We start from the raw sequence: 24,708 nt of genomic DNA on the forward strand, positions 1-24,708 counted from the left end.
TTCCAGCTGCTCGTCACTTAGCCAGATGTAAGGTTTATCGTTCTGAAAGCTTTTAATTTGACACTGAAATAAACCAGGCATTGAAGACAAATTGAATTTGTTGCACCATCTTTCTATGAGTAGAAAATGAAGTGAAATTTACTTTGAACTCTATAGTCAGTTTAATTATTTTCTTTGTTTCATTTTTCTTTATTACTTTAGATACTTTTCTCACCAATAGCCGAGTCCTTTATTTGCATCATTATGCCGACGTTTTTGGTTGTAGTCACAAATATGTTATCTTAAGAACCACCAAATCTACCTCTGCTTCCTTCTTTTAAAGCTTTGATGAAGTGCATTCCTGGGCAAGTAGTCTCATATAAATTGAAATTATTTTAATTATTCTTTCTTACTGTCATGAAAAATACCTTGGCAATTATATATCCTCTAAAATTAGTGGAAATTTTGATTTTAGAACATCACAGATTTCATCCTTGTATCTAATGCATTAATAATCTGTTCATGCATGCAGACACACTCATGCATTTTAATAATACTATCATGTGATTCTCAGCTTGGGAAAACATGATGAAACATGACTTTGAACTCTTTTGCATACAACTTTTATTTGACATTTATTTTGTTTTATTTTCTAACAACATCCACATCCATGTGCTGTGAGCAGCCCATAATCACAGTGATGTATAAAGCACAGTCAGGTTTGTCGTGTGTCAATGCATTGAACATTGATGGAGCATCACCTGGTGACTGTGGACTTGATGTGCTTTAAAAAGCCACCTGAATTTGTACCTGGTAGTGAAACACTGTTTAAACTCAGAGCTCTGTTCTGTACAGTGGAAGGGTTGGAACTGTTCATACCCACATGGCAAGTGTGAGATTATGGGATGGGGAAATGGACCTGGCAGTGCAAATATTCATGCAAAGAGACTACTGAGGAACAGCCATAATAAAGTCAGGGAGAACAGAACAATTCAGATGAGCTGAGATTAATTACAGCTCTGCTGTCCAAATGTGGACAGAACTAAATACTGTAGGAACCAGAGGACCAGAAATGCTATGTTCAAAACATACCAGAAAGAATGTACTTCAAGCACAATGGGAAATAACTTTGTTGCCTTGCTGACAAAAAGTAGAAAACGATACTGCTTTATTTTTTCCATAATATAATTATGGTAAACATGTTTCTGAAGTTCCAGCCTACAAATTCAATATAGAATACATTCAAGAAATCAGAGTAGCATGCATTTTTCTTCTATTTGATTTCATAACATTATTTCAAAATTTGAATGATAATTTATTAATTTCAAGCTTGTGAAAAATTTTACTTGGAGGAGGCCTATAATTATGGGGTGGGAAAATCAGAGAGTTAATTATCACTACAAAATTGGTTTTGTGTGGGAAATGCAAAAGATATGTATGTTGTGTATAAAATAGTAGTTTATTCTCAAGAAAAAAAGCCTTCAGTAGATTTCTTTTCAGAGTTCTTATGCAAGTAAGAAATACTTGGCCACTGGAGTACCCTGAAGTGTTTTATGATACAGAATGGGTAAAAAGGTTTTAAACATGGTTGCATTTGTTTGTTGTTTTTTCTTCTCTCAACTTCTGTATCAATTTCCTAGTTTAAAGGGTACAAAGCATGTAGAAACAGAGGTTATATTAGATATTCCACAGATTCATACCACTGTGTCACTTTGTGACCTAAAAACATAGAAGTCCTAGAAACATAGAATCTCTTCATATGGAAAAGACAATCAAGTCTTACCATTAAATCCTATTTCTTTGTGTCTTCAGCTGCCCAGTTTTGTGTGTATGTACAGGTGGTACAGGATTGCACTTCACTGTTGTAATTTTTGGTATAATGCAAACGTTATGGAGGAAGTTACAGGGTATGGAGTAACGTAGCTGCAATAAATTCTTCAATAAATGCTTTCTAGTTTGATTTTTAAAAAAACTACTGCCGAAAATTTGTATGTAGTTTTGAGAATTACCCTAAATATGCAGCTCCTCTTCTTTGTCACCATTCCCAGTCTAATTCATTACCTCTGAGTGGGGCACATGATTATTTGTTGGGCTTCTGCAGTTTTTCTGTGCTACTGGATAGATCTTTTTCTGCTGGACTTATGCCTGTGATCTGTGGTCTGAAGTAATAGATTAATCAATTTTCAATTTATTTTCAGAGTAAAGACATGTTTTTTCTTAGTTTTTCCCTTTTTTCTTGCCTTCTATTATAATTTAAATGACTTGGAAGGAAAAGGTTAATATAAAGCCTATTGTACATTGGGTGCTTGTCATTACCAAGGCACTATATCTGGAAAATCTCTTTCTTTGTGTTACACACTATGAAAACTCAAGCTTAATGAAAATGGAAAGTCTCTGACCAGGAATGCTGTCACTTAGCCAGGAAGGTCTTTTTCTTCTTGACCAAACTTACAACTCCTCTTTAGGCTAGTAGAGATATCAGAGTCCAGATCGTACAGATTTCAAGATGGGTCAATTCTGAAGAGAAAGGGTGAGTATTTGTCACTTTTTCCTGTTAAAGATTTTGTATAAACTCCAGCCTGGCTTATAGTTAAAATAAAAACCTCTGTATGCAAAACACCTTGAGAAACATTTCCTAGAAATCTGCTTGTTACTTCAGTACTTTTCTCCTTTGTCACTACAAAACTCTGGGCATTTACCCAGCGAAATTTTCCTCCTGTGGGAGTGTTTATCTTCTTAAGCTCCAGAACCTCTCTACACCAGTGGGCATGGAGCAAGATGCTGGAGAGCAGGACACAGCCCAGAGCTCTTGCAGGAGGAGCACCAGGAGTTATTTGGGTTACTGGGGGGGACACTGTCTCCTGCTGTGGGGTGGGAACATGGGCAACAACTCCAAATCTTACTCTCTGCAGTAGAATGGAGCAACTAAAACCAGGTTAAAAAGGATTTGGCACATCTTTGACAGCTTAGAGGGAATTTGACCTTCACTCGAGGTGAGGTGGGAAATTTCTACAGTCAATCAGGTGAGGAGGTGGTGCTGAAAGTTAACCCAGCCATGTAATGCTGGTGTTTATGTTTGGTGTTCATTACCTCATTCTCACCTGGCCTTTATTAAGATGTTTACAGATCCCCTGCAGCAGGAGACTGGGTTTTAAAAACATAGAACAGTTATCTCAACTGCCATTATTACCTAGTAATTATAATTACTGCTATTGGTAAAATCTATGTGACACTGTAAATGTTTGGTATCTGTTCAACAGGACAGCAAAACATGGTAAAGAAAAATGTTCCAATGACTTCTTGTTCAAACATTTCTTTACAATTTATAGATGTCTGAAATATTTTAAATTGTTTCTTAGTCTTGAAATGAACTAACTAGATGTTTTGAGAACAGATAATTAGAGCTTTTGCTGTAGTTAATTACTGCTGGGTCCAGCTTCAGGGAGGTGGGGAAAAAGTGTAGTCCTGGAATTAAACATGCATCAGGTATGTTCATTTGTTGACCCTCAAACCTATGAACTGGCAGTGTTTGAAAGGGAAGGCGTAATTTTGTCTGAACTCTACGGTTTTAAAGAGTAATCAGGAATTGTATAGCATGGCATTGTCTAGAACAAAGCTATTCTGTACTTTTAGTCTTTCCAGCTGTGGCCTGTGGTTCTGCTGTACAGGCAGAACAAGTTGCCACCTGAAGTCATGGAGGGGCAACAAAACATTTTACTTTATCTGTTTAACTGGGAATGATGAATATTTCTTAGAGGTCGAGCAAGCCCTGTGACCTTAGTGCTGATCCGTTCTATCCCCCTGGCTCTCGTTTGTGTTTCCCCTGGGTGTAAACACCATCTCCAGCAGAGGCTGCCTTTCTATGGGGTGCATGGATAAGTCATTGTTTTTCTGGATGTTGTTGAGGCCTCTTCCTTTCATCGTGTGGACTCTGCAGCGCCTCAGAAGGGTCACTAGGATTGCCTTCATCATCACCATGGCAATGAACTTCCCCACACAGCTCCGGGGGCCGAAGCCAAAGGGTTGGAAATAGCGCGAAGGAACCTGCGGGGAACAAACTGTGAGACAGACTTCTCCACAGCAATAGCAGTGAAGGTAAAGATGGAAACTGGTAGCAGATATACTCTGTAAACCTCGTGGAAATAATCTTTTAGGAGCAATTGCTCATTTCCCACTGGGAATCCCACCCAAGGCGTTCAGGTTCAGACACTGGCAGGGGTGTGGACCAGCCTTGGCAATCCGGAGGGAGCAGGGGTTGTACAACTCAACAACTGAATTCTGCTCATGTATTTGTCTGTTTGTCCTGGCAGCTACAGGGCTTTACCACCAGCTGTGAAATGGAGTGAAGCTTCTGCTCTTCAAACGCATTAAAGTTCATTAAAAAGTTCTTCAGAAAATGTTCATCATAATGCTCATAAATATCTGAAATACAGGCTGATGCCTTGTCTAAAGATAATCATGAAGCCATCCACCTACTCCATTTGTAATGATAAAGCTAATGTTTTTGAGAACTAATTTATCCTAAATTAAATGCTAAAATTTTTGGTATGTAATAGAGAGACAACACTTATAAAATTATTGTGTTCTGTTCTGTCAGCTGAAATGAGAAATGCAGGATTCCCAGGACAACTGAAGAATGAACAGCCAGTTTCTGCTACTCTTTTTGCCATGGAGTAGATCAGTTAAAAAGAGTCTGGTTATAAATAAATTAATTTTCTTCTTTTTTAAAAAGTCAGACATTAACCATGTTCTGACTTCCTATTCAACAAGAATAGAGTAGAAAACGTTAATTCATATACAATCATCTGGAAAAAAAGTGCCCTGGATTTTCTTATTTTCAGATTACAGAACTGTTTTGTTAATTTTTTTTTTTTAATAAACTGAGCTGTGATTTTGGAAAAATTATACATAAATACAAGTGTTTGTAACACAGAGCAAGTACAGCAGCTGGCAGTACAGCACAATGGCAACTGCACAGCCTGGGAAAATGGAAAAATGTTTAGATTCTAACAATGGCATCTTATCATAAATAATGCTGTAGATTGCTATTCACTTAGAGAACTGGAGGAAAATTGTGCCTGCCAGAATAATTATGTGGCAAACAGAATGTGTCAAGTCAGATAGAAAATGTGTGGTTAAATATTTGGTCAAGGAGAATTATTTTTAGTAGTAAAATGCCCTTGGAAATGAAGCAAGATATCCATTTTTGATAGAAATACTTGGAATATAAATAATGGGTGGCAAAATGGAATCTATTCACAGTGAATTATAATTTCGATAAACTGCATCACTTACTCTCTTCTTGAATTTTCTACAAAGATTTTTTTTGAGCTGGTGTTTTTAATGCTCTGTGCAGGGTTTGCTCTGGGTAACCCAAAAGCAGTTGAGAGATATTTACCAGGTGGATTAATGCTCATTTTTGTGTGTGGCATATATGGTACTCTTTGCTTTTTTGATGAGAAATTGGTAAACTTTAAAGTTTTTTTCTAGCTTGAGCATTTGTATATCTTTTTTTTTCTCCTTAGCTGTTTCTTCAGGTGTTTTTACTGGTGAGTCCATTTTTGGTGTATTAAATTATGCTGTTTCTTTCTTTAAAGCTGAAGTTGCTGCTGTCAATGTTCTTGTGTGCAGCTGCTGACATTTCAGTGCAGTTTTAATCTCTCCAGGTTATTATTGCTGAACAAGTACAGTTACACTAAACCAATTGTTTCATCAGTAATCTGCAGAGCAGAGGTCTGAGTAAATAATCTGAAGGATGTTTTGAATAGTAGGGGATTAGAAGAAGAAAAAATATTTACATTTTACATTTGATTATATTCTTCTGGTAGAAGAACTATAGAACTAGTTACAGTGTAACTTCAATTGAAATTCAGTGCTGAACAGGAACTTAATTACTCAATATTCTCAGTATTAACTTAGTTAAAACTTAAAATTTTCATTATATGATGTAAAATATTATAATATTGTTATATTATAAAATATATAAAAATATTATAAAACATTTAAAATAAAATTATTTTTATTATATTAATATATATATATTTAATATATATGTTTATATATATAATATTGTTAATTTTAAAAGCTAGAAAATAATAACATGGGCACTAGATCTCCAGTCTCTCAGAAGTTACTGTAGTGCTTCACCTCTTCAGAGAATCCTCAGGCACCTTCTGTGTCAGCTACTGGCATGGCTCTAGCCCCCAAAGCCTCTTTATTTTGTCCAATGTCAGGGAATATAATGGCAACCATGAGTGTCTGACAAATTTAATCAGAGATTTTTAAACAAAATTATTATATCTAGAAAAACTGTTTTCTATATTGTAATTATTTTTTATTTAAAAGGCAGCTTGACAGGAAAATATCTGCCCAGCTCTAATAATAATAATAGCAGTAATCAGCAGGTTGTATAGCTAAGTGGGCACTTAGACAAAGGGAAAACAGTCTTATGGTCACAAAGTTCTAGAGCAAAGTAAGAGGGAGAGACATTAACAATAAATAATATCCAAATTTCTGTAAGAAATAAGATGGAAAACTTACGTTTTTCTCAAAATTTTCAAGAGAAAACTCGTTTGGCTTTGGGAAGAATTCGAGTTTATGCATACGTCCGATATTGAGGATAATGTTTGTGCCCTTTTTGACAGGGTAGCCATCAATGACATCGTCCTGTAAGGCTTTCCTCATGATCAAGTCCACAACTGGCTGGTATCTCATGCTCTCATAAATAAAATTCTCCACAATTTTTAAGTTTGGCATGTCCTCACTTTGTATGTCTCTGTCACCTTGTGGAATAAAGCAGATGGTGAAGAGATTAGTTGGTTAGGAATTTAACTGCTTCATTTTGCAAGTATCGGAACATTTTGGGAAGATTCCCAGGTTCTGAAGTTGTAGGAAGTGTCCAACAGCTTCTAAGGAGTTTTGTGTAGCCTTACTTATTGAGGAAATCTGGTATATTGTTCATTAGCACAAACCCTAGTTTATTAATTAGCAATCTTCCCACCTTCTTTAACACTCTGAGTCTTTGTTCTCGTCAGCAGCAAAACTCGGGGGGTCCTTGCCTGGCTTTGGCACCAGAGAGAGCAGCAAGGCACAACCAATAAACCTCCCAAGAGCTGCCAGCACACAGAGCCCGGGGAGAGCCTGGAGCTCATTCCCCAGAGCTCTCGCTTTCCCCACGGGGCTGGGTTTGCCTGGGTGTCCATCTGAGCCCTGACAATTCCTGGCATGAGGAATGCCCAGCAGGAAGGAAGCAGCCAGAGCTGGGCTGTGCTGCCCATGGAGCTCAGGCTCACTGCTGGGGCAGGTCTGCCACACAAAAGGCTCTTTGCCTTTCTTACCTTACAGGGAAAGCTTCAGAAAGAAGTAGGGAAAATGAGTGAATAGTCTCTCATGAGGACACTAAAATAAGGATTATTAAATGTACCTCAGAAAAAGAATACAAAACTTGTGATACATTTTCCAGTGTTTAACAGACCAGAAGTAAATCTTAAATAAGAGTGGATGAAATTAGTTTCTATATTGGTTCAGTGTCAGGCTTTGAATGAAGACAAGAGAAGGGGAAGAATACAAATTTGGAATATCTTGATTGTGTTTTGAATAGTTAGTAATTAGTACTTAGAGAAGGCCAATTTGAGTTCAAAATGGATGACAGCAGAATATAATTTTAATTTTGTCTAGTCTTTCCCTTCTAGAGTCATAATGAAACTTGGAGAAGTTCTGCATTTTATCAGAACAGAGAAATACTGGTGATTAGAAGCATTTGAAACAAGTGCCCCCTTTTGCTATTTCAGGATAACTGGAAAACAATTTCAATGAATCTTGAGGTGAACGCTGATTTTACACTGTGGTTGCTGAGGTGAGAATATGCCACATTATTTCTAATGGATTATCAATTCTGATGATATTTTATTTTACAAATTTCTCACATTTTTTCATTTGCTCTTTAATATAATCTCTTATATACAGCTATAGTTCATACGTTTCACAGCAAACATTTGTGTTAGGAGAAAATGCTTGAAATTTTCAGGTTTAGATAAATGAAATTAGATCACTGCTGAAGCAAAATTTTATATTCCCACATCACTGACTTTGCAGCTCCTGCTTACCCACAACAGTTTCAATTTCTCTCATCATCTCCTCTTCCACTGTGGGGTGCTCTGCAATCAGGATTAGCATAAAGAAGAGAGTCACAGACAGAGTGTCAGGAGCAGCAATCATCATCTCCAGCACACACTGGTTCACATTCTCAGCAGTCAGATCCCCTCTGTTCTGAAAAAAAGGAAATTTTGGAGAAAATATTGATTGCTGAGCTCTGATGCCAACAAAGGTCCTATAGACTGCACACTTTACTGACAGTCTGCCTTGTGCTAAATAGCATTTCTGTTTTGTCTTTCAGAGAAAGGCAGGAAGCTCATGCCATGATGGGTGTGTGTCTAACAGAAAAGCAGAAATGTGTGTTCTTAGCTCAGGTTCTTGGTTTATTGCATTTCCTTGCAGAGTTTGTGAGCTGTCAGAGATTATACAGGATAGGAGTTACATAGCATTTGAAAGCTTTGCCAACAAAAGGCAATACATTAAATAATACACAGGGGTTAGGGAAAGACTGAAGACACAGGGATAGATGGAAGAGTTTTAGGGGTGTTGTTCAAGTTGTTTAAGCCATAAAATAAATGTGACAAGCACCTGCCCCTGAAATGCCAGTGTTCCTGTTTGAGTCACTGCCAGGACTCCACAGCACCCCTTTATGCTGATGGGACTTTTCGAGAGGCATATGAAGTTTAAATTGCAAAAGCTATGTTCAGGAGAATGTCAGAAAAACCAAAATTAGCCATATTTTGAGTAAATTCCCAATACCTGTGCAAAAATCAACTGGGATGCAAAATCCATGTGTTCATCCAACTTTTCAACAGTGGAAAGCTTTTGTCGTTTCTGTTCTATTAAAGTTTCCATTGCTCCTTTAAGATCCTTGCTGGAAACAGATGAAATCCAACATTTTGATAAATATCTGCACCAGGGTATGACTAGGAATACAGAGACATACCAAGAAAAGCATCTAAGGATGACAGAAATTAAGTATTTTAAAATGGTTATGTGGTTCTCTGCAAAAGTAGCAATACTTAGGCAAGGTGTATTTTCTTATTTCTCTTAAATAATTGCTTGTCAGTCTGGATGAAATCTTGATTGCTATTTATAGAATTCATTGAAAAGGAGAAAAAGGTGTCTATATACACTATTAAAGAATAAAGTTTTAAAATGTTTATTACCGTTTCCAAGGAATTTGTTTATTTCCTTGTATTTTATCAGTAAGTAAAATCAACTTAGAGAACATAAGGGATGATTTTTAGAAAAATGTAGACAAGTTTTAGAAAATTTGTATCTTGGAGGTACAGTTAATTTAAACTTTTCATATTTAAATAGTAATGCTGTGGCAGTAGTTTGTATTTCAGTGGAAAAAGCAACATTCAAAAGTTGTTATAAATTTGAGGGGAATTTTCAATTAATTATAGATTTGAAGGCAATTTTTTAAAAAAGTTTTTTGAAAAGATTTTGAATGAAATCTTCAGGCTTTTCAAATGTGAGCTTGTTACTGTTGAGATAGATAATTTGTGTTTGTGGGGTAAATGTATTTAGAACTTCAATCCCCATAATGATCTCAGTATTTATAAGTATTTTATGTATTAGAAATAGAAAGTTATCCTTTTTGCAAAGTTTATCGGAAGAATATTAGAAGTTTTCATATCCTGTGGTGGTTCTTTGCATTGCTTTAAATCCAGAAATCTTTATCTTTTTTTCCTTTGCAATAAAAATTCATTAATAAGTTCTTTTTTACAGGACTGCTTTTGAAATGTCAATATTTGCTTGCAGGGGCTTTCTGGTAATAACTGGGCCATAATATTTTATTATCAGCATGACAGGATAAAGCAGTAATCAGTGCCATAACAAAACTAGCAAGCACATATTAGTGAAGGTGAATCTTGTGTCTAGTCCTCAAGAGCTGTCAATTATTTTGGTGAACCTGATCTTCTCCTTAAAGCCTTTATGTTACGTAGCACTATCAAAGCAATTTTTTACATATCCTTCCTAAGGAGTAATTTCTCTCACTAGGTGGAAAACAAATCCAGAATGAAAAAAAGTGACTGCCAGTTCTTTTTAAAGCCAGCTCTCTTTTGGCAGAAGACAGAAAACAAGAGCACAAGACTGGAAGAGGCATTTCGTGTTTTTGCAAAGAGGAAAATGCCAAAATGGATTTGTTCCATATTTAGGGAAAACAGCCCCAACCTTGAAACAGATCATCACACTGAGCATCAAGTTTTAGCTCATGAATGAGTGGTTGACTCAAAATCACGAGAGATACAAATGCTGAGAGAACCAGCAAACAGGGGCTGCCCAAGGGTCAGATCTTGGTGCTGTGCCCCAAACACAGATGGGTTTCCTTGGTTCCTTGTTACTCTGATTGCCCTCAGCTGGACAGCAAATGGAACTCCATCCTTATGGTGGCTTTTCCTTGTCTGACCTTAACCAGTGATCTCAGTGTAGTTTCACATTTGAGTGTGCATGAGCCAATATTTCAGTGAATAAATTGGGACTGGATGGACAAAGCTTTAAACTGGTCCAGGAATTCGGCCCCTTGTACCACCAGTGACAAATCTGGTTCTCTTCTGGCTCAACAGCCACCTTTGCAAGTGTCACAATTTAGTTTCTAAAAGGCACAGGAAAGCATCAAGGGAAATTCTCCTTCATAAAATGAAAGAAAGAATCTTATGCAAACGCTTTGTAGAATGGTTGATACTCACACTGCGTCTTTGTATTTCTTGCACAGCCAAGAAATCTTAAAAAATATATCAGGCTTTAATAAAAGTGCTTGCCAGGCATCAAAGTAGTTTTGAATCTTAAGCACAATGGCATTTTCTGAAAAGAAATGTTAAAAAAAAAAAAGTCAATTGTCAAGTAACGTAAGTCCTTCAGAAAAATTAATAATAAAATTGTGTTTTTTACTCCACTAAATTAATGGAAATTTTATAAGCAACTGGTAGGTAACAGTTGCAGCACACTGTAAAAAAGGTCTAGATCTTTGTAGAAACTCTTGGTAACTTGCTGTAAGTACACAGAGGTGTGTCAGCCAGACCAAAGAGTCTCCCACACGAGAGCAGAAGCAGAACTGCTGCAGAACACTGAAATGGGCAATTTAGACATCCTGATAATATTATTTCTGTCATAGGCTGAAGAAATAACAGAAAACATAAATTTTTAGGTGAACTTTTCAGGACAATAATTTAGTTTGGTGGAAATCAGATTCTTGCATGAGTATAATATAATATTGGAGTTGTACCAAATTGGTGCATAAAAATATCTTTAAATGGTACAATTCATTAAGGTGGGTGACAAGCTAATGTATACTTTTGGTCATATAAAGCTCTCTTTTACTACTAACACGATAATAAATCAATTTCAATTAATTATATGGTGATACAAGAGTCTGTTCTTGCTCTGTGTTCTTTGAGACAAACCGTCTGAGTGGTAACAACGAATTTTCCTTGGATATGCATTTCAGGCGGATCTGACGGCACAAAAGAGGGTGTGTCAGTACCATCCAGAGGGACCCCCAGGAAGAGCTTGTTGGATGTGTCGAGCATGATCCTCCTCATGAGGTTGAGCGCGTTGATGTGGCCCGGCTCCGTGGTCACCTCCTGCAGGCTGTCCAGGTGGCCGATGGTTGACTCCACGCAAATCGCGATCATCCGCACCAGCCCGGGCCCGGACAGAGCTGAAACGTGCAAAACCAGCAAAGGTTTGGCAACTTCTGTACCTTCTTTATCACAGCAGGTGGTGTTAATAGCGTTGATAAACTAGCAAACATTACTGTGTCAGGGGCTGTTGCTGTAAGGCCAGGGAGTGGCAAAGAAACATAATAACATAGACTTCTTCTTGAGAGCAGAAGAAGTGATTTATCCTAGAAGTAGACACAGCTTTATAGACTGGTTCACTGAACCAAAGGATAGAATAAACTCATTGGTCCAAGGAAGGCAACATTTCTTGTGAACATGCACTTAAACCAAAGTTTACCAAAACATCACGCTCCTCACACACTCATCCTGTTAACAATACTAAGTACTAAACTTTGTTATTAATCTTTTTCCTTCTGTTTTCCTGCAAGTAGCTTGGGAAAATCAGACTGCTGTTTTCCCTGGCTCTCACCAGCATCCACAAGGGGCTGGTGGAGAACCCTTCTGGAACTTAACTGGTTTATTGCTCTTTGAAAGGAAAATACAGGGATTTCAGAGAAACACAACAGCATTTCAGGGAAGGTTGGCTGTGTGTGTCACAGTGATGCAGGGTGTCAGTGCTCACTGAGTTACCTTTGGTGAAAAAAGGTCGAATTTCTTTCCAGTGTGCTGGGTTGTTGTTAAATATGATCCCATTCTCGTACATGCCAATGCACTGTAATCCAAGCTTGCTTCCAAATCGAGACACGTAATGCCAGTGCTTCATTACATGGAACACACTTGAGGATCTGGGGAAGGAAGGAGGAAGAAGCCCCAAATAAAAAAAAAATATGTTTCATAGGCTGAATACAGCATTTGTATTCTGACATTTTACAGTGGCTCCCAAGTGCTGACTCGCATTCTTAATGTAGCAGGAAGTACAGTGCTTAGCATGAAAAGTTCCTTTTACATAATTAAAAATCTTGGTGATCAATGCCTTCACAATTTTGATTAAAGCAATAATTTCTTCTATTCAGATTTAAACTATTTTTCAATTGAAATGCAAATGGTTAATGAAGGCTTTTAAGCTGAATAGGTGTACACTTATTCATATAGAAATATGGTACACTTAGGCAGTGCCCAATGTCAGATATTTCAGAGGATGAGGTAAAATATTTGATGTGCACTAAATTACAGCTTTACTTTTGTCTAGTCGATGTTATGTATTTTGTAGATCTTTGGTCATTCCCAATCACATACTGGAAGCATAAAAATGCATGCATCACTTAAATATGCATCATCATAATATGATGGGATGTGTGGGATAAATAATAGTGAGACACATAAGGGAAGTCCATGATATGCATAATTATATTTACAGTCAGCAAGATTAATTTGCTGATGCTGGCAGACAGCATTCTTGCTTTAAGATATAATTTCCTTTAGAGGGAGCCAGCATTTCAGAAATGTGGATGTGATGAAACAGTGATCAAAAAGAATCCAACCAAAAGAAAGAAAATCAGAACAAAGATTAGAAATGAAACAATATGCTTCTTTCTGTGTAGTCTATGGGCCAAACCTCAGACTACTAATGTGGGTTTCATTTATTTTCTCAGTCAGGTGATGTAAATGTGACTTTTGCTATTGACTGCAAATATTCTTGGTTTTGTAGTTTTGCATGACCCAGAGGGAAAGTTAACACTGAAGTTCTTTCCCATGTCAGGGCACACCATCTGTATTTCCCTGAACATGAAAAGATGGTGCTGAATTCTGACAGCTGTCCCCAGAAAGGAGAAGGTGCAGCAGGCTCAATTTCCTTCCTCCCATCCCACGTGTCTCTGTGCAGGAGATTCATCATAATGTTTCAAGGAAATGTTTTGTCAAGTGGCCTTGCATAAGCAGGTTTTCTTTATGAAACTATTTAATGAAGTCCTCCAAAAGACATCAGCTGTTGTAACCAAGACTGCAAGTCCTTCTCTCTGTGCATTGGGACAGAGTATTAGATTTGATGCTAAAAGTTCAGATGGCATTTGTGAAAAAAGATGACACTGATTTTCTTTTACAAAAGCCAGGTTATGTTTAGTTTTGCAGTGAATTTAGAATCCACTGAAAATTTTATTCTATGTTCTTGCTTTAAAATAAGTTAAATACTTGTTTTCTATGTACAGTCAATTATTTAAAGCAAAAAAAGTCTGAAGAAAAACAGTATATGTAAATCTGGCATTGTTTAGCAGCACTCCTGTTGTTTCTGATGAATTGGTAGCACGGAGAGGGAAAGACAGCAATAAGAGTTTGTAGTATTTTCAAAGCATTCAGAGCATTGTCAGAACATTTTACTGCTCTGGTTGATATTTGCAACACCTTTGTAGGATAGGAATGTGAACAGCTTCCTTGTCATGATTACCTCTTTCTACAGAGGTTAAAATAGAAATGAAGCTGACTTGCACCACATGGCCAATTCTGTGATTATTTTCTATGCTGCACTGTCTTTCAAAAGCTTTTACTTAATGAAAGTATGAATTGATTGACATTGTTACTAAAAAGGTTCTGATTCTTTATCAATTACATGTCTAATTACCATTTTACTACTATTTTTTCTTTTCTTTCTCATGTCATGACTTAGAACAAGCCAATGTAAGAAGTAAGCAATCATCCACTGGAACTAATAAAATGATAGACTGAAGTCTAGCATTATATTTAATACTGTGCATAATTGAAGCCTATGAATAATCCCATTAATTGGAGTGGAATTACTCCTAATACTGTAATGCTGTATTTGCTTAGTTAAATTGCTGAATTGGAGCCACAACCTTTAAGCATTTACTTTCACTTTAAGGAGAAACTTAGAAACACAGAAAATGAAAATTTGACTTAATCCCACATTGCAGTCAGCCTAGATCCCTAAACTGAATGTTATCTTAATAATAAATTGAATCGTAAAAATAGATGTTAAATTATTTTTAGGATTGAGCCACAGTACTTTCCTTCCCACAAAAAAAAAAAATAAATTAGAATTAAAGTTAGAATTCACCAAAACTTCAACAGCAGAGTCTTTAAACAAACACAAGACTGGTAAAAGGTCTGTGAATAGCAGAAAGTAAAAGGTTTTTGTTAGGACAAATTTTGAAAATAATAACTTCAATTCTACTTTAGGAAAAGGTAGCAAAGAGGTTGTAAAGATACAAAACCTTTCAAGTTATGAAGGATAGAAAATAAGGATTTACTTGCTAATTATAAACGTTTCTTCACCGCTGATCCAGACTCTCACAAATTCTCCATATGTCTTATTGTAGTAGTTGCAGGCGTTCCCTACTCCCATCCAGAGAAATCTCCCATGTGACAGGAGGGGACCGATTCCCATACAGTATCCTGGCCCTGAGAAACAGGGGAAGAGGGGTTTGGTCTCAGCAGTGCTCACGGACAAGAAAACACCTCTGAGCATCTCCCTTTTGAAAGGAGGATTTTAGCACGACAGCCACAGCCTGTGCTGGGCAGTTCACACCAACTCTGGAACTGTCTGGAGCTGCAGCTGAGTTGGTGAAGCCTCAATATCTGAGGAAACCTGTGGTGCTTTCAGTGGTACCCACAGCAAACATTCATTGCTGCTTTGTACAGCTTCAGCTGCTGCTGGAGGGACAATGGCTCCTTCCTAGAGAGAAGAATTCTCTTTTGGGCAAGGGTCTTTTCTCAGAATTTCATTCAGGAGTCACCAGACTGGTTTAGGGTTATTCTGTAAGAGGCAGTGCACTGCTCTCCATGCAGCAGGGCATTGCATCTGGTGAAAAATAAGCTGAGGCATTAATGTCTAAACAAGCCCCCAGAACTTTACAGAAGGGAAAGGGAATTCGATGTTGTTCAGTTCTGGAGGGTTTTCAGTGCTAAAGATAAAGATTGATACCCTACTCAAATCTGAGCAGCTTCCAAATCTGAGCAGCTTCTTCGATAACTGTTTAGAGTAAAGGCAATTTAGAGAGACTTAAACTTTAAAGCATGTAAAAAGTAGTTTATAATGCACATAAAAATGAAAACCTCATGAGTTTGTAAAGTAGTATTATATCTTTTTAGCATACACAAAATAAAACTGAAAACATAATGTCTTATGGCCAAGCCACAATTATTATGGAAGTTCTGAAGTTAGAATAAGCCTGATATCCTTTATCAGGAATTTAAAAACATCTGTATTATTTAGACTGATTAATATTAACTTTTGTTGTCATACCATGATTATTCAGCATTAATTTGTTACTTAAATTTGAGAAACAAACAAAAATTACCCTGAAAACTTTTATGTGGCACAACAGCTTATGTTAATTTACCTGGTATTGATGAAGTCTCTTCATGATTCCATATGAGAAAGAGAAAGCACATGAGGATGAGTATGGGCACCGTGGCCACGGGCATCGTGTCTGGTACCAGGCTGGTGATGTTGTAGTGCATGGGATTCAGGGTTTCCAGGAGCATCTCTTCAAGGAGGCTCTGCTTTGCTTCAGAAAGAGAGAGAGAAGGGGGGAGAGAGGCAGAGGCTGTCAAAGCTCAGATGTTTTCAGCTTTGCTTGGTACCTCTCAGCCCCTTTGCAGCTCCTACAGACGAGCAAACCAGCTCTGGACGTGGCTTTATAAGGAGACACTGCCTGGTGCTTGCTGGGACAAACTTCATCACAAGCCCAGAGAGACATGAAGCAGACACTTGTTTTGCTTGGGAGTAACAAAGGTTTTCTGACCTTGATGTTGAGGATAGTTTTGGATATTTTGGCTGACAGGACTTTTATCTCTGATATCGACTTGGCTGGCCAACACTGAGGTTTACTCCTTGCAAACCTTAACCAAAACACAAGAAATTAAACTTTCAGCACATGTGGAAGCACTGAAGGAGTTCACTTGCCAGCTTTTGTCTGTCTTACTTAGCTGTTCCTTTCCTGCATGCTTGTAATGCCAGAGGTCCTGAATTTCCAGAATAACTATGGTAGTTTTCAATGATTCAGATAAAATACCCCAGTACCACAGTTTTTTGTTTGAAACATGTATTATAGCTCTTTTTTACTGATGACCTTTGAGTGTAACATAATATAATATAATGTAATGCATTTTTAAATGATTTTTCTGTTAAATACTTTGAAAAACATAACATATGCCATAACAATCAGGATCACAGATTGCTGCTGCCATATATTTACTCAGGCTGTTACCAGCACTCAGCACAGGAAAGAAAACCCAAAACCAGCCAACAGGTCACTTATGCATGAAGGGAATAGCAGGATTAACTCAAAGGTCTTTTGCATATTTTTGAATTAAATAATAAAATATAAGAAGTTGTTGTACCCGAAAAGGAATTGTACCCGTGTGAGGAGGAATGTGAGTGAGAACTCATTTAACCACAGAAAGATACTGCTTGAACCTGCACAATATTTTATTAATAAAACATCTTAATTCTGCCCTGGCAATAACTAAGAAGAGATTTGTTTTATTTCTTCCTTCAACAGTATTTCAAACTTGAAGGATATATTTACTTAGCAGGAAGTTTTTAGATACAGTTTACTTTCAGCAAGTGCTTTCTTGTTTATCTTGTGCTTTGGTCTCACATTGCAGAAAAAATTAGAGCTTGCTTTGTAGTGACCATCAGTGCTATAATTATGTTAAACTAAGCCAAGAATGGGATAGATGCTTTCTAGATACTGAGAGTCCTGGTGTTTATGGTCAAAGGAGGAAATGTATGCAGTGTAGCAAGGGAATATGAGGAAAGGGAGTAAGCAGTGCTTTAAAAGCTTGCAGGTGCATGCAATGCTCTCTTTTGGGTATTTGTGTGCCAGGCTTCTGGGGTTTTTATGATCCAAAGTGCCCAAAGGTAACCTTTTAGAAACATCCCTGCTATTGCAATAGAGAGCAGCCCACCCCTTCTGAGAGTGCCAGGGACAGGTCACATCCTGGACACATCCAGCTGTTGGATTGTCCTGCATGTCGAGAAAAAAAGTTTATAATCACAAGCATTTTTATCATGTAATGGTATTTATTAGTTTCAATTTCCTCGAGTGCTATTTCTTACCACAATAAAGGCATGCCTGTGTATATGCAAATATTTTATCAACTTCTGTCCCTTTCACTAATATAAGTTTACAGCATTATAGAGGGAAATAGCCACACTTGGGGCATATAGTTCCATTTTTATGTTGCTTGCTCTCTGGGTCTGCATAAACCTCAGGTTTGTACTCCATTGCTACAGACAGGCTCTGATGTGCTTTTTTTTTCCTGGTTTTTTTTTCATCCCAAGGCATTCTGGTGTGTGTACAGTAATTTCACTGCCTCATATTCTCTGTGAGGACAAGTATGGAGCTGGTTATACATTTGGGTGCTGTGAAATAAACCAATTTCACATCTCCCAATGTGTATCTATGAATATTAAATCTGCAGGGTGAGCCCTGGTAGAGCTGAAGGTCCTGATATGTTTGTAGAGTATACTTTGCAAGTATGAGTCTCCCCCTTTTATTTTCTAAAAATCAGCCCTGAATTTTGATCTTGTTCAGCTCTTAAATACTCACAGCTAAAGCTTATCATTGTTTTGACAGTGGAATGCAGACAGGTTGCTATTTTTTCAAAATATACAGATAGCAATGGACTGGGGTTTAGATTCTTGATTGCCCTAGCTCATAATTTTATAGTTTTAGTAAAATAATTTTTTTTTCTATGTCCAACACATCGGTGTGCACCTTGCTGTTACATTTATAATTTTAATATCCTGGATTGTGCTGTCATGTAGATAAAAGTATTAAAGGCAAAGTATTAAGTTTGAATCCTTTTTACACTTCTGACCTGATCTAAAACAATCTTTAGTCAAAGTGGCTTCTCAAGACCTTAAGCTGTTGACATCTCCTGTGTGGAGGAGTTTGCTTCATTTCAATGAGAATGATTGAAGCAGACTTTCAGGGCTTGCATTTTTAACCTCTTTTTTTTTCATTGCAAAAGCCAGCTGGGCCATGAAAATACTTAAAAATACTTCAACTCAACTGCTTATCCTACTTTTTATCCATTGCATCTTTTAAGAACTGCCCACGAGTTAAGTCACTCCTCAAAAAACCTCAGCCAAACCCTTTGGACAGTGAGCAGTCACTGAGCAGACTGAAAAAGTTAGAAATGGAACTGAGTTAGGGTGCTCACTGTGCATGAAAGAAAGTTTCTCTACTCTTGCTCATTTTGTCTTTTCTGCTGTAAGTAATTTTCCTTTCCTTGCAGCTGGTTGAGTGTCTCAGATCAGAGGGGTTTGTTGGTTCTGATTGTTACTTATGTGGTGGAGGAAGGATAGGACAAAAAAAAAAAGCTTTTAAAATCCCACTATCTAGTGGGGGAAAAGAGACATTATAGGAAAGTGCTTTTGTGACAGAATAGATGGATGTGCACAGGTTATCTGGCCTGACAGCAATTACAGATCTCAACACCTGGGAAAGCAGCTGCCAGCAGAGGAACTTCTAGATTTCTGATTTTTGAGTCTTGGTTACAAAGCACTAGGAGAATATTCTAGGTTCTGTTAAATGTTTTCTTGCTAAAGGTAATGTGAGGAATGATGTCAAGGTCCACAGTAAAGAGACAAGCTCATATATCTAAAGGACAGCTGAATTGCCACCTCTTATTCTGGTTAGAACTTTGTACTTAATGACTCTGTCAGTAAAAGAGCAAATTCATAAAATCATATTATAGAATTAGAGCTGAAAATCTCTCTTAATTTTGAGAAAGTGTTCATAAAAATGCCTGATAACTCTTGAAGAGCCATTCCTGTGTCCTGGAGTTGTTTCCTTTGGAGTGGTTCATCTGTCAGGAGAGAAAAAATTCTGCTACTTGTTATAAATTCCCAAGTGTTAGTAACCCATATTAGCAGCATGTGAAGCAACTTATCTTGGTTGAAACAGTTTGGAAAAATAAACAGACTTATTTCACACAAACCCCATTTTGTTTTACAGATCTGCTCCCTTTGTACAACAACATTTACCAATGTTGATATAGACTGAAGGAACACAGTACCTCTGAAAAATAAAAAAAGTAGGTTTTAATTGATTTGAAGTGGATGTTTATGACCAGGTGTAAAGCATATGTCACATCCTTCATAGTGGGATTGTCTTGTTTCCTTGAAGGGCTGTGGAGTTTAAAGCTGGGAGCTTGAGAGTGCTTCCCATTCCTTGTGACAGGTAAATTACTCTGTAAGCATCAGACTGCACATTTATTTTGTGTCACCCTGGATTCTGTGGTCCCTTCTAATTCTGTAATTTTCTCAGGATGTAATGGGAATGTAATGAAAGTTTTCCATCACAATTATTTTGTTATCTCATATTGCACTCCTCTTGTGACATTTTTGTCTTTGATACACAGTACTTTTTTCTTAATTGTTTTTCATTTGTTTTATTACTTAATTGTTTTTGTCCCTTAATAAGTTTTCACTGTGCTTTAGTGACCTGATCCTTTGCATCTGTCACACATCTCTCATTACAGACAGGTTTGCAGTCCCAATGTGCAGAGCACACATTTTAAAGTTAGATGTTTTCATTACTCTGCTTCTGAAGTACTCTGCCTTTTTAGGACTGTTTTCTACTTTTAACTCAATCCTCTACATCTCAAAAGGAAGATAAATATAGTAAAATGTGAAAATGAGGGAATAAACCCCTTTTTCAGTAATTTCTAGAGTTTGAGTCAGTGGGCTGGAATTTGTTTAGCTGTAGAGGTCTATCACATCTAATTACTATGGAAATGTATTCTGGCAGTGTTGAATGGTTATTATAGCCTTGTAGAATAATCCAGTACCACTTGATTACTGTGAAATCTAATCTAAATAGCACTTCCAACTTCATCTGTTGTTTGGGTTAGAGGAGGAGGAGGAGGAAGAGATGACAGCTTCCAGCAGAAGCTTGGAAGTGAGAATTTAGTAATGATCATCCTGGCAATCTAAAGGGGCTCTTGACAAGTAAATGAGGAGGTTGGAGCCTAATGTTGTGTCAGAGGGCAAGGGAAAGAGAAATACAGAATACAGCCATGCTTTTGTGGTGTTGAAAAAGCGTCTGTACCATGAGATCAGAAAGATTATTACATTTGATTCCTCTGCTATTATTATGAATTTTATTTTTTAAATTTGGTGAGTGTTCTTATGGCAGGGTTACCTGTTTCACAGCTGAATAGGATTTATCCCTAGAGCCTGCTTCTCTGAGATTTTAAGTTCTGTCAGCTGCCTTTGATAGCACTTGTAAAACGCTGCTGCATTGTTACAGTGCTGGTGGTGACCACAACTGCTCCAGTGTACACAAAACTCAATTTTTGTCACCCTTTCTACTCCAGGTGTACAGTGAGTTCCAAGATGCAGAGAAGTTTGGAATTGCAAACTTACAATTACCATTGTAAATGTTGAAATTCCTGCTGTTTGAGTCAGTTTGGTCAATCACTTTTCTTAGCACCCCCCAGTACTGCCACGGGACTGGAAATTAATTGCTCATTAAACCCTTTGCCAGGGAAACAAATGCATTACAAATATCTTCTATAAATGTAGGACTCCATTGGAATATTACTGTTTGGATTACTGTAGTAAGAGCAGTGCCGCCTTTTTATGGTGGCTGAGGTGTGAGTTGGAAAAATAACTTGCCAGTTTTAGCACTTTTCACAGAAGTTGTTGCTTATGAACCACCACAATGTCCATGAAAGTGTCATCCACAGGAGGTGGTACAAGGATTCCATGTGAAGCAAACCATGTCCTGAAGCAGAGCAGGGCTGCCAGGGCTTGTAACCCATCAAAAAGAGCTGTGGGGTTGTGCAAACTCCTGCAGTAGTGGCAGGACTGGAATTTACTTCGTGTCAACCTCAAAGTTTCATTACAGCACCACAAGCTCTAATTAGCTCCAAACTAACCAGAAAATGAGTTGTGGATAGCAGCTGAAATCTCTCCCAAGTGCTTTTTATCAGACTCCTTGTTATGACAGTGGCCAAGCAGACCTGTGTGAGGAGGGTTTCTGTCGGCAGCTCCTGTTGGTTTCTATCACTACAGAGTAGGTGTTTTGTTTCTAATTTCTTAAATAAAGACCATATCTCTCTACCACAGTCATGTTTCTGCTGTACTTTTACTGCTAGCAAATACCTTGATCAATTTAAGCAAAAAGTTAGCTGACACAGAAGGGATGACTCTCTAAGAAATATGAATTAAATTTTTTTACTTTTTTTCCCTCTGGCTATAAATATAATCTATTCTATCAAAATATGTAAATTAGTCCTGAAGAAAAGTTTATCTGTGTATTTAAAAAACAGGACTAAGAAAGAATGCATGACAATTCTCAAACCATTATTTTTGCAAATGAGTTTGTTAATCAGATGTCATTATTAAATGAGACATAGCAGCTAGAAGAAAGACAGCACTTTTCCACAGCAGGCACCAATTGAGATATATCAAGCTTTGATAACATAAAAAATTCCCGGGGTCAGTTCCAGACTTGTTCTACCTGATTTTTAGCCTCACTTTGTAAACCTCACTTATAATCCATTTTTCCGTGCAGTGACACTGATGCTTGGAAATGTCCAAAATTCACAACTTCCCAACTAACTCTGCCTTGCTGTGCAGCAGCAGCTGGCAGTGTCTGTCCCGTGCTGTGTATTCTACCATAACTTTGTTGTGGTACACATGAAAAAAATCCACTTGAGGTAAAAGGATTAAATCAGACACCACAGGAACACTGAACAGATTTGGTTTTTTAATCTGGGGGGTCCATATCTATAAAAACTGAAATGATTTAATATTTTTGATGTAATGTAAACAGCTTGACAGGTTGCCTGAAGTGAATACACTTTTTTAGGGTAACTACTCTGCAAGAACACTGTGCTGTTTTTTAAAAAAGAAACTTTATAGAATACTTGCAAAATATATAGCATATTACTGTTGTTGTACTACCAAGAACTTGGTCAAAGACCTGCATGTTTTCCACTAAAAAAAATCTCCGTTTAGATGGTGACAGCATATAATTTACACAAATATAATTACAGCAGCAGATCAAAGCAGCTCCAGAAGGCATACTTCCCACTCAAAACAAAAATAAATCCCATTTATGTAATGTCCTACCCATTCTGTTGAAGAAAAATGCTAGAATATGGATTGAAAATTTACCTGTGTCTTCCTGTCACTTCTGGATTTCTGCCGGTGGAGAGTGCTGTCCTGGCTCCTGATGTGCTCCTCTCAAAGGTCTGGATAGGTTTTCTGGTGATCACTCTCTGTAGCATCTTTTATGCAGGTGCTTCTTGTTGCTAAGAGATCAGTTGCTTGGAGATGGAAGTTTGTTTATTGTAATAGATCACGGGCTGTTGCTTTGAAAAGGAAATTTTGTAATTTTACCTCTACAGCTCAGTGTATCTGCTGCAAAACAGCCAATGCCAGAGATACACATGCCTAGTGCTGAATAGAATTGTGACTGGAGAGTAAAACAGAGAAGTAAACAAAGTTTATAGTTTGTGTTTAGTGGCTCTGAACAAGGAAACAGATTTGTCATTTAGCTGGAGATACAACTAGCAGAAATTATATTAACTCTTTGCCAAGTGTATCTAAAGGTATTTTCTATTTCCAACAGCGAGGAAGTCCAAAAGTTTTATTTTGAAATAAGAATGTATGAAGTTGTCAATAGCATTGTCTAGGGCACAGTCCCTCACTGACATTGGAGAGGGCTGGCTGATATCTTGTGTACTTTTGTATGTGCTGTGTGCTTTATGTTCCCAGTTGGTTGGATAACTCCTCAGAAGGATTATACAAACTAAGGCTCTAAACTCTGCTTTGTGGTTCTTCTCCTTTTTTGCTGCAGTTTAGGGCAATTCAAACAAACTTCCAATTGTTTTGAAGAGCTGCATTATGTGATAACAGGAAACATTAAAGTAATGTCCAAAGATCTTTGAGAAGAGGTGTTGACGATATCAATAGAGGAGACTAACACAGAAACATGAACAAGGCTCTTGTGCCTGTTACTGGCTTGAAGCAAGGGAAGTCCAAATTGTCTCAATATTTGCAATGGGAAATCCTGCCTCTTCTGTAAGTTTACCACATGAGCCAAGACTGTTTCGGGAAATAGGTCAAAATCATATTTTTGCTTAGTGCTCTCTAGTTTAGAGAATTCAGTGACTCAGTTCTGTTTCCAGCAAGGCTGTGTTATATCCTGTGGCAGTAAGACACTGTGCATCCTTGTCTTCCACTGTCAGGCCACAAATGTAAAAGATTCTCATAAAATGTTTTCATTCTTCTTTTTCTGAATTCACTCAAAGCTTTAGTATTAGCATTTCTTTAATAAGAAAATTCATTTAATGGGGAAAGGAGTCTTACATCTAAAGAACTGTGATCTCACTTGGAACAGAAGATATTTAAGTGTTATGTACAATAGTTCCAGTGATGGAATATTTTTAACTCAGGGAAGAATGAAAGAGACCTCTAATTTTTTGAATGTAAACTCTCTTTTGAGAAGCCTTTCTTTAAGTAAGTAAGTAAATAAATAATGCAAACGGTTTGGAGAGAATAAGGACTGAATTAATGCACAAATTCTTGTGACATTACTTCAACCCTGTGGAAGAGACTCAGATTAGACAAGCAGAAACAAACATAATTTGAATTGGAGAAGTGAACTCATGTTCTTTTTCCATGTGTACACACATTTCCATATCTATTTATTATGCAGAGACTTGTTTACAGTACAAGCAAAAGTGGGCAGAACTTCAGTTCCATTGTGTTTTGTGTTTAGAGCTGGACACAATAATGGTTACAACCTGTGGCATAATGTCTGAAATTCTGAAAGTATTAAAATTACTTTGTTTTATTTCAAAAAGACATGATAGCTGGTTGTAACTTTTGGGCCTACCTAAAAGCTTAGGGGAAAGTCAAGCATTAGTTTGTTGGGGTTTTTTTGTTTTGGTTTGTTTTTTGTTTTGCTTTTTCTTTGTTTTTGTTCGTTTGTTTTTTGTTTTTGGCTTTGTTTTTGTTTTGTTTTATTTTTGCTTTTACAAGCCAACTGTATGCTCTCATTGCTTGTAGACTAGGGATGCT

At 37.3% G+C, this 24,708-nt stretch overlaps 1 protein-coding gene across 1 annotated transcript; it reads right to left on the reverse strand.

Annotated features, from left to right (window-relative positions):
* Positions 1–586: 586 nt before the first annotated feature.
* CYP19A1 (cytochrome P450 family 19 subfamily A member 1) lies at positions 587–22,970 on the reverse strand. The gene is made up of 10 exons (XM_014873970.2): positions 22,798–22,970; positions 15,998–16,165; positions 14,906–15,056; positions 12,336–12,490; positions 11,567–11,743; positions 10,773–10,887; positions 8,833–8,947; positions 8,085–8,247; positions 6,520–6,761; positions 587–4,023 (listed from the first exon to the last, which is right to left on the reverse strand). The coding sequence occupies exons 2-10, from the start codon at positions 16,140–16,142 to the stop codon at positions 3,757–3,759; spliced, it is 1,530 nt and encodes a 509-aa protein (XP_014729456.2). The 5' UTR covers positions 16,143–16,165; positions 22,798–22,970; the 3' UTR covers positions 587–3,756.
* Positions 22,971–24,708: the final 1,738 nt, after the last annotated feature.

This window comes from Sturnus vulgaris, chromosome 13 (genome assembly GCF_052056855.1).
Source record: "Sturnus vulgaris isolate bStuVul1 chromosome 13, bStuVul1.hap1, whole genome shotgun sequence".
NCBI classification, from domain to species: Eukaryota; Metazoa; Chordata; class Aves; order Passeriformes; family Sturnidae; genus Sturnus; species Sturnus vulgaris.

Bases quoted from the DNA above. Each gene is read 5' to 3' on its own strand.
- CYP19A1 (XM_014873970.2), bottom strand. From the start codon at position 16,142: ATGCTCCTGGAAACCCTGAATCCCATGCACTACAACATCACCAGCCTG. The intron at 11,744-12,335 runs GTAACTCAGTGA...TGCACGTTTCAG, and splicing joins TCGACCTTTTTTCACCAAAG to CTCTGTCCGGGCCCGGGCTG. The intron at 8,248-8,832 runs GTATTGGGAATT...CCTTTTTTTCAG, and splicing joins CCCAGTTGATTTTTGCACAG to AACAGAGGGGATCTGACTGC.